Source organism: Vigna unguiculata, chromosome 11, assembly GCF_004118075.2.
Source record: "Vigna unguiculata cultivar IT97K-499-35 chromosome 11, ASM411807v1, whole genome shotgun sequence".
Classification (NCBI taxonomy): Eukaryota; Viridiplantae; Streptophyta; class Magnoliopsida; order Fabales; family Fabaceae; genus Vigna; species Vigna unguiculata.
Window position 1 is genome coordinate 14,031,317 of NC_040289.1, and position 10,917 is coordinate 14,042,233.

General features: G+C 36.8%; 1 protein-coding gene across 1 annotated transcript; it reads right to left on the bottom strand.

The window, feature by feature from the left end:
- Nucleotides 1-425: 425 nt before the first annotated feature.
- Nucleotides 426-1,280, bottom strand: LOC114168894 (phytohormone-binding protein CSBP-like). Its single transcript, XM_028053864.1, has 2 exons — nt 1,055-1,280; nt 426-964 (listed from the first exon to the last, which is right to left on the bottom strand). The coding sequence occupies exons 1-2, from the start codon at nt 1,233-1,235 to the stop codon at nt 678-680; spliced, it is 468 nt and encodes a 155-aa protein (XP_027909665.1). The 5' UTR covers nt 1,236-1,280; the 3' UTR covers nt 426-677.
- Nucleotides 1,281-10,917: the final 9,637 nt, after the last annotated feature.

Genomic DNA, 10,917 nt, shown 5'->3' on the forward strand with positions numbered 1-10,917 from the left:
TCTCATATTTTGAAATCCGGTAAAATTCTTAACCAACTTTCGAAATCTGGTAAAATTCTTAACCAGCTTTCGAAATCCGGTAAAATCCTTAACCGGCTTTCGAAATCCGGTGAATAGTGTAAAAAAATTTGAAATTGTGAACCGACATTTAAAGTCCGGTTAAGTGATTTAACATAATTCAAATTCCATTTTCATTATATACCGACATCCAAAGCCCGGTTATTGAATTGTCTATCGACATTCGAAGTCCAGTTGAGCCTTTACTGCACGAAAAACCTCAAAACGGACCACCTGTTTTTTAAATAATTTTAAAAGTTTTTTGAATTGAAAGTCTTGAAACTTGCAAAGTAAATTAACTATTTGCCTAGGAAATTTCAAAAGCTGCAGAACAGATTTCAGACATTGAAAGTCGCATTTTATTAATTACCTATCAAATTAAATAATTTCATTACAGTCTTTTACCGAAAAACAATACAACAACTCTTATGTTTATATGCCCGAAGGTTTCTGGCATGGTTAAGTGCGATTCTAGTACAAATAACCCAACAAAAGTTTATTTTGATTAAACACAAAACATTAAAACATTATTCAAACATTAAAAAGCATAACATAAGGACCCTTCATAATTGATGCCAAAACATTGAAGCCATGATGCCGAAAGAAAGATCTTCTTCAATTCAAGCATCATTCAACAAATATGTTTCAAGGCATCGCACAAAGGATAAAACAGACTCTGCTGTCTTCAAAGGTTGAACACTGCCTGCTGTCTCAGACTCAGAGTCAAAAGAGACCTTAACCTTCACCAAAGTCTTTTCCTCTCCCATTGCAGATAGTTGAAAACTTGTCTTGTAGTATGAAAAACCTTGCTCCAGATACCCTCCCTCAACCACTTGCAACGCAATTTCATGACAAGTCTCGTCAAGCTTTGTGATCTTCTCCTTCTGGTAACTCACTGGGCTCACATCTGAGAGACTCCACAAACAGTTTGACTTCTATTATTCAATGAACCATGAAATTCGTATGATTAAAAGAAAACTTTCAAGAAAATTCTAACCTGAGAAAAAATTGAAGAGAAAGATTGTGCCTAACCCTCCATCACCTTCCACCACAGTCGCATCTTTCACAATATTCGGAATAACCTTTACAATCGTCGCTGCCAAATCCTTTGACAATGCTTGCCACAGGGCTTCCAACCCCACACTCACCTCGGTTTTATCGCTCAATTCCTTTGTCATTTCTGTTCTTAAGTTGACAAAGGAAGGTTGATATATATATATTGGTAGTTTAGTCCTTCCATTAATATATTTAATGTATACACTATAATGTAGTTAAAGTTGATAATGATCGAATAATTTTTTAATACATAAATTATTCTTAAAATTTAATAATAGATGTTAAAGTCTATCCAGATCCGCGGGTTAGTTCTCTGGTTCTCTCATATTGGTGTCTTTTTTAATTAAAATATAAGATAAAACATAATTTAAAAGATTAATATTTTTATAATATAATTTTTTAATAACGTAAATATATAAAATTATTATAATTTAAATTATTAAACTCATTTATTAGTTATAGGAATAATTTAATTAGTTATTTATTTACGTTTCTATTTTTATATAAATTAATAAAAAAAATCATGTAAAAACATTGTTGTAATTTGAAAGCTGAATTCGATTTTGCACAGTGAAATTGACTATATAAGAAAATAAAAATTTAAGTGATCGGGTAATTGAATATTAAACTAAGTTGCGTATAGTACGACAGGTAGAGTAATTCAATATTCAAGTTGTATATATAATATGAGATTTTGTCCCCTGAAAACACTGTTTTTAACACCCGATTTAAATAAATATTTTTATTAAATGACATATCACGCAGATAATATAAGAAGTGAAGATTCGGAGTATAACGTCATTTCATATAAATATCCAAAATATACAACGGGAAACAAGGCACACCAAGATGCCAATACATAAGTAAATACAAAAATTTAACGGTAGTTAATAATATACCAATAGCTAAAATAGTACATGGGTCACAGTCTTAGGGAAAAGTCCAAAGAAAAAGAAGTCCAGTCTAGGTACACTATGCAGTGGAATCATCCCTTCCCTGTTGACCTTGAGTACCTCTCGCAGCTGCTCACATTAATAAATTGATCATCATCACAAAAGCAGAAGAACCACATACAAAGCAACCAAACAAGCAAAAGGGTAAACTAAAGTATAAAACGATTTATCATACAGATACATGTTATTTCACAGACCAACAAATATATGTCAACCAATCATGTTATTACTTACTTGCAAACAATACACTAAGACTCAGACTCGACTTATCCGGATACATATAATTTAGTCGGATTCAGCGAATGTTTGCACTTGTGGTTGATTTTCCCTGCTCACCCCCGAGCTAAGTGTTACAACATTTCAATCCCCCACACACAAGGTTAGCCCTTAATGAGTTTCAGGCCTCCTGCTACTCTCACCACGAGAGTTAGTCCGCTCTATGTGAGACTGACTGACTCCTTAGAGCGTCAGGATGCAACCTTACCTCGAATCCTTACTAAATTATATAGATGGGGCACCACCATGAACTTTCACTAATAAGGGCCATGGAATTACATCCCGACCAACTGAGGCACCACCATAAAGTCTCACCTAGAGACCCATGGAATTACGTCCTAAACACACACCAAACATATTCCACAAACCAAGTAATACTTATCATGCCAAGCCTTTATAATCAACCTCTTTCATATTCCAGGTTAATCCATACCAACTCATCATTCGCACTCCATGAATATAGAATTGTATCTCATACCAATACCATTCCACTTTAATTACCAACCATCTCATTCATTTTACATACCAAGATCACACCAACACATCAATCCAATTCATAACCACAGATATTCCATGCTACCAGTTATGCTGCAGCACAACTGGTAGCATCTGCTGGTGTGCCAGAGGTGTTAAAGGTCAGGTTGGGGGTTCGATTCCCACTGGCAACAACCCACCCAGTATGAATGGACGGAGAAGGGTGAGGGGTTGGGGTGCATCGGGCTGTAGTAACCTAACAGCCTCTGGGACCCGAGGAGGGGTAGCCAGGGATGTTACACCCCTCGCCCAAAGGCGAGGTTCCTCGCCTGGGCTAAGACTACAGCAGCACATCAAGGCTCCCACACATTCTCGCTCAGGCGAGCCCTTACCTGGAAATAAGCTAGCAAGGGACCTCAACGCTTAACCCCATGAACACAGCAGTTCTGAGAGTAGTTTAAGAGGTGAACAGAGAACGAAGTTGAACTAGCTTGAATGTGACGGAGGGACAAACCCTAGCAGAGGTTCGCAGCTACTCAAGAAAGGAGTACTGGAGATCTGTTTTTCTGAAAAAAAGATGGATGAGTGGGTTAGGTCAGATTAGGGTGTTGGTTCCTTTTGGGTCAACCTTAGGCCCAACTAATTGGGGCAACCCCCTTTAAAATAAAGGCAGAAAAAAAATATTTGGCCTTACATGTTGGTTCCTTTTGGGTCAACCCTAGGCCCAACTAATTGGGGCAGCCCCCTTTTAAAATAAGGGCAGAAAAAAATATTGGGTCTTACACCGTTTGCTTTATTTATACATGAATAGCATATTGTACTTTAATTTTACATGGATAGCACGATTTTTATTTTAGTTGGGAATTCGGTCATTCGGTAGCCAAATCCCAACCTTTGATGTTTTATTTATTTTTTCAATTCCAAGTCAAAATTCGATTCCCAGAGATCCAAATTCTGAATTTGGTTTTTTATTTTATTTTTTTCTTTTTTTGAAATAAATTAGAATTAATTTTTTATAAATAGTTTAATAAAATAAACTTTTATTTTCTTTTTGTAAAAAATGGTACATTAAAGGTTAAATATATTTAAAAAAAATAGATCTAGTATTGTGTTTTTAGTTATTTTAGGTATTATTTGAAAGAAAAAAATAATAAATAATATTTTTTTCTTTTTGAATTTGTTGATTTAAAAATAGATTTTGTATTGTGTAAGAAGTTATTTTATGTGCAATTTTAAAATATAAAGGTTAATTTAATTTAATATTTTTATAATTTGTGTAATATTAATTATTTTTAATAGATATTTATAAATATTGAAATTACAAATATCTTTTAATTTTTGATAATTTTAAAAAATTGTATATTATAAACTTTGAAAATTTGTAAAAAATAGTTTAAAAATTATGGAACTAACTAAACTAATTTAAAAGCATTTCATTATTGTATTTTAAATAATTTTGTTATTTGTTTTTGGTTTATGTAAAATAAGTAACAATAAAAGATAATAAGAAAAGATGTACCATTAAATTGAATCAAGTACAATTTTATTGAGTACAATTAAAAGTACAACATAAACTAAGTGGTTTGATATGGATCATCTAAGTGCAGAGTTATTAGGACAATGATTTCTTGTTTGTCCTTCAGTTCTACAGTAGGAACACTTTTTTTATTATCTTCCTTCCTTAATGTCCATCTCAGTCCTAATTCTATTTGATTTAGGACGACTCCTCCCGCTCCTTTTTGTGGCAAGATGAGGCCAAACCTGTGGCCCTTGGTATGGTGGCCAATATTCTTCATGTCTTAACTCGCCAAATAAATTGTCATATACTTTCATGATGATATCCAACCTATAATGGAGACTTATGTACATGCTGAAGTCGTGATGTGCATGCTTGCAAGCTGCAATAACATGTGAACATGCTAGATGTATTTTTTGAAACTTTCCACAATCGCACCTCCTTTCATCTAATCTGACTACAAATTTTCCTGTAGAACGTACTTCTCTGGGATTGACCATCTCTTCCACTTTGAATCTTGTGGTATTTCTATCAAATTCAATGATGTGGTGCGTGTTTGACTTGGAGTCTGCATCTTGTAGGAAGTTGGTCGCATATTCAGAGTACACATGACCACCACCGACCATTGCAGTTATTTGCCTACCTCTTTTTGTGAAGTATGTGTTGCACCTGGTGTAAGTGGCCAATATTATGGATGAAATTGGCAAATTCCTTGTCTTCTTCAAGATAGAATTTATTGTTTCATCCAGATTCATTGTTACGTGACCCCACCTTCTTCCTTGATCATATGCAAGACACCACTGCTCCCTTGGAATTTGGTCTACCCAAGCTGCTGCTTCTGGGTTGTCTTCTCTAATGATGTTGTAGTAGTAGTTACAACGTGGCTCCGTCAATGCGTACACTACAAATATAATTATAAGAAGAATTTATTTTCTAATAATGAGTGTGAAAAATTAACAATCAAAAAAATGAAAAAGAAAAATTTACATGTAATAACTTACCCATGTTGAAGAGGTCCTTTTTTTAGAGTTGTATTCTTGAATCTTTTTGTAAAATTTTGTGCAATGTGTTGAATACAAAACACTTGCACGCAGTTCCCTTCAATCCAACCATTATTGGGTCTATTGAATGCTGCACTAATTGAATTGTGGCGGTCTAACATTAAGCATAAATTTTGTTGAGGCGTAACATGTGTCCTTAGGTTGTTAAGGAAAAAAAACCAAGCTTCGGCGATTTCACCCTCTACTATAGCAAATGCAATGGAGAAAATGTTATTTCTCCCATCTTGTGCAATAGCTACTAGAAGGGTGCCCCTATACCTTCCGTAAAGGAAGGTTCCGTCCACTTGCACTATTAGTTTCCAAAATGGGAAGCCATCAATGCATGATTTGAATGTCCAGAACACTCTTCGAAAGTGTTGTTGGTTTTCTAAGACCTCCTCCCCATTTGTAATTGGATTGATTTTCAAATTGTATACAAACCAAAGCAAATAAGTTTGCATGGCTTGTAGTAGGTGTAACATCCCTAAGGAATACTACCAATTTTTAATCAATAAAATAGGAAATAAAAGTAAATACCTCCTTTATTATAATTCCATTTCCCAAAAACAGGGGAAATTTAAAACAAAACTATAACCGTAACATAATTCAAATGTTCACTATCATTCTATACAAAATTTACCAAATTTTAACATGAATAAAGTTACATCAAAATCTTAAAATAAAAGTGCTTTCAAAAGCCCAAGTAGCCCATACTCTTCGTCTCTAGGCATCTCCTAGCTCACCTGTCAAATCATCTGCTCCCAGATAACGAGTTATCCGATCATCGCCACACACACACAGAAAGGGTGAGCTATGCACAATATATAAACAGATACATGAAATAAATGTCACCCATCCCAAAATAACATAACTAAAACTTCATGATTTTCAAATTACCCAACCATGACCTCATAGTCCTTCATGAGTCATATACATGAACTAGGTCTTAGGACTTCACTATGCTTCCACGAAACTAACCCATTCGTGGTCCAACCCTATGAGCCTATCCCGCTCATAGTCCTGCCCTACAGACTCCACGTTTGTAGTAAATCATCCAAGTCTTATTAGCTTGGACCCTGGCACGCATGCAATCACCATACTATGGACTCCTCGCCCAATAGCAATCGACGGGAACATAACAGTTCCTTGCCCATTGTGCGTCCGACGCATGTAATCACCATACTAAGGACTCCTCGCCCATTAGTAGCTGACGGGAACTTAACCCGTTCCATGCCCATCATGCGCCCAACCATCAAGCACATCCCATACCCCTATTGGACTTAGTCCTTCAAGCCCAAACACCACACCACATGCATATACTTCCTATACTTAGGAAAAAGTAGCCAAATCAACACACACAAGCACACAAAAACATGGTAATTCGCATAAACTCGCTTAAGCTAGGGACTCTCGCCCAAGCTAAGCCCTCGGCCTCGCTTAGGCTAGTTCACCTCGCCTGAGCGAGCTTAATACAATAGCATCATCACGTTATCTCGCTTAGGCGAGTTCCTCTCGCCTGGGCGAGCCATACCATCACTCAAATTAACACACACCTCGCCTAACGAGGATACAATCAAACCAACATCAATTCTCATCGCAACCTCACTTAGGCGAGCCATTCTCGCCTAAGCGAGCACGCCTGTCGCTTAGAACTCCAATAACTTCTCGCCTGGGTGAGAGGTCGCGCTCAAATCATCCAGGATTACTTGTGACCTCGCCTAGGCGAGCCTGAGCGAGACTGTATTTCGCTCAAACCCAACCCTGGTCGCGTGAGCGAATTACTCGAGTATGAACACTAAATGGACTCCTGCAACTCTCGCCTAAGTGAGAAGGAGTCGCTTAGGCGAAAATCACAGAGTTTCGCCACTGTTCCATCACGAAAACAACCCACACCATACCCAAAACCCAACAGATACTATACCAAGCATTTCAAATTAAACATCCACATATTAGTTTACATATTTGCATCTGATGGAACTACCAAGACCCAACATTTATCCAATTTTAACCATGCAATTCCCAAAACCCCCACTCTAATCTTAAGGATGCATAACATGTCTTTACACACAATCTCAACAAACCAAATTACCAATTTACAGCACCTGCCACACGAAATTCTGATTTCACAGAATACCATTTATAACAGTAGAGACCCAATATAGTCAAAAAAACTAGTTTAGAACCATAAACCACGTGAACTGTGCATGAGCCCCTCCAACTTATACAATTGGTAAGATTTTCAAGCCACAATATCAAAACACCCCAACCACAAACTCAGATTGCATTCAACAAGAATTTCATACCATACAACTTGCAATTTCATACACTTAAAGTAACAATACAAAAATTAGGTTCAGCTACCCTAACCTGGAGTTTTTAGTCAAAAATTGAGAAGATAGAACGCTCCTCCTCAAACCTTCTCCCAATTCTCCCTTGTGCACCCAAAATTCACCACACGCAAGCCAATTTTTGACTAAACCCTTACTTATACCTATAATTAGGCTTTTATAGGTGTCTTGTTAATGGGTTTAAATGAAAACACGAAAATACCCTTAATGAGGTGTTATACATTTCAATTTAAGGGTAATTACAGTGGTTTAATACTGGTTTTTCAGCCCTTTGGCTGCTGCTCCCTCTGATTTTTACCTTTGCCCTTTCAACTCCACTCCAAGCTAGAATTAGCAAAAATAAAGCCTACTTTATGTCCAGCAAGGTTTGAACCCGTGACCCTCCACTCATAAGGCCAAAGCACCACCACTATGCTAAATCATATTTAGTGATACACTCCAATTAATGTAAGTTTACAATACCAATTCCATACTCATACATATCATTAAAATCAATAATAAAACAACAACACATAATTGGCATACATAGGAATCGAACCCAAGTCCTCTCCCACAAACCAAGTACTCTCAACCATTTGAGCTAGTACTTTTTCACGTCGCATTAAACAATAATTAATGCCATAAAGGCTCTTTCTACCCGCATTTATTAACTAATTAATTATTTAATTAATTATTTTCACGGGTCTTACAGTAGGCACGACAATCGATTGTAAGATTGTTCCCAGTTTTCGTACACATTTTCAATTGCTTGTTGTTTCACCAACCATGTCTTTCTATAGGTTGTGTTATATCCCATAGAGGTCTGGATGGAAGAAATTACTGTTGCAACTAGTGTGGATGGGTTTGACTCCACCATTTGTCTTACATCTTGAGATATTATTCTTGAGCCCAAGTGTCTATGGTCTTGCGTTATGAGTTGTGTGGCACATGTGTGCACACCTTCAACCTTTGTAATTTCCCACACTTGATCTCTTGTACGTAATATTGCCTGACATTTCCAAGGACACACGTGTTGCACACATTGCACCCTCAACCTTGTTGTGTTTGAGTGTGTGGTTTTGTAGGTGTAATGGTTTGCTATGTGGTACCTATTTAAAGCATCTAGAAGTTATTCCTTTGTTTGGAACCTCATTCCTTCTGTCAGTGTACCAACATCGTGCTCAAAGTTGTCATGCAACATTGTGTGGTGGTCATATGCGTTTGGGAATTCTTGGTGTGGGGTCTAGTTGTATTCTTCATATAATTCAAAGTGTTGTGGTGGGTTATAGGGGACATGTATCTGAGGGTGATGATGTTGTTGTATGGGGTGGACATTTAGGGTTTGGTCATGGTCATCATGTTGATCAAAAAGTATATTGTCTTCATCTTTGCTAAACGCGTCTAAGGATGTAGTATGTAGATCTAGGTTTTCAACTTCTACGATAGCTGGAGGAGAGAACCTTTGGGTGTTGTGATCTACGGGAGTTTAAAAAATATTTGACGTAGACGAACCGGTTAGTAGTTTGGTATATGACTGTATATCATGTCCCTAATCCCCTAGGTAGGTAGTGTTAAGGTCAAATAGTTCTTGTTGTAGTTCAGTGTTTGGATGTGGATGATGCACATCAAAATTTGTTAAAGAAATATTTTTAGAAGGTCTCATACCTGAGTTGTAGGTGGTGTAGAGTTCAATAGATGTAACAGTTGGGGTGGCTTGTATCATGTTGAAAGCGTCATCCAAGTCGTCGTCATCTTGGATCTGAGTGGTTGTGTATGTCACATGTTGACCACAAACTTTTGTCAGAAATTTAAAGTGAATAAGTGGAACTTCATCCCTTGGATCTCTATTTGCCTTGTCCATCATTATGCGAATAAGTTTGGACAAGTTGAAACCTCTATGGATGCGGATCATGATTATCTTTGCAGATGTAAAGTAGACACCAGTTTGAGTGTCACTGGCGATTTCTCCATCGTAGTATACACACACAAACATTGACCCTTCCATTTGAGGTTGTGGTTGAATTTGACTTTCGATGATTTTTCAGAGTGAAGAGAAATTGCAAGATTAAGATTGTGAGTTTAGAAAGTGATGGTAGTCTTTTATACCAAAATTAAAGTTATCATGTCACTTTCTATTATGTGAACATGTGACTTGCACGATGGTTAATGTTATCATGTAAGTGACACGAGCTTTTATGTACTCATGTGATTGACACGACTTCTTATGTACCCATGTGACTGACATGACCTCTAATGTTAGCATGTGACTTGACTACATTTTATAAGAGATTAGCATTTCACTACCCTCATTTTGTAAGTTCAAATTCATTAAAATTAAAAGCTGCATAAACATTTGATGAAAAAGAACATCATAAATAAAAATACATACTTTAAATAAGAAAATATAAACCTCAATCTAAGTTGAGGGACATGTTGAAGTTATTAGAAAAATCAAAATAAACTGCGTCAGGGATTACATTATTTTTGCCTTGTTATAATAAATGTCATTATCTCAACTAGAAGATGACATGCTTTTGTCATTCCCATGTAAAGAATGGACTCAACATCTTCATCTCCACACATCGTACAAGATCGGTAGTGTGTAATGTCGCCCGATATGAAAATTGGTAACCTGTAACGTAAGTCTACTTCATAGTCGTCCAATGTTGCACCATTGAATTCCTTGAGGATTGCTTGCTTAAGTTGGGACAACGTCATGGTGTTTGTTATGGTCACCCATGCCGTGTTGGAGCTAATGAATTTATCGGAATAGTTATCTTCAACGTAGATGCTTGGTCACAAGGGACTTGCTTCTAGGCACATAAGAGAAGCTTGGTGACCAAGCTTGGAGCAAGAAGGATCTAGATCCTCTCACAAATGCGCTATCTCTCTTGTTGGGCCAATTCCAAGCCCAACTCTTCTTTGGTCCAATTCTCTTCAAAGCCCAAAAACCCTCTAAGGCCCAATACATGGCCCAAACAAAAACCCTATTCTACAAAGCCCAAAATAAAACGCCCAAAAATAAACCCTATTCTAATATTTACAAACAAAGAGTTTTAGGCTAGGTCTTCACATCTTCCTTGGCCCATGTAAAGTTCATCTTGGGCCTTGTATGTGCATTGGAGGCCCATTCTTCTTGTATCCTCCTAGCCATTGCTCTTGCTGTGGGTCCTTTGGTTAGAGGCATCTCATCATCCCCTCCCTCTTGAGAAGGATTT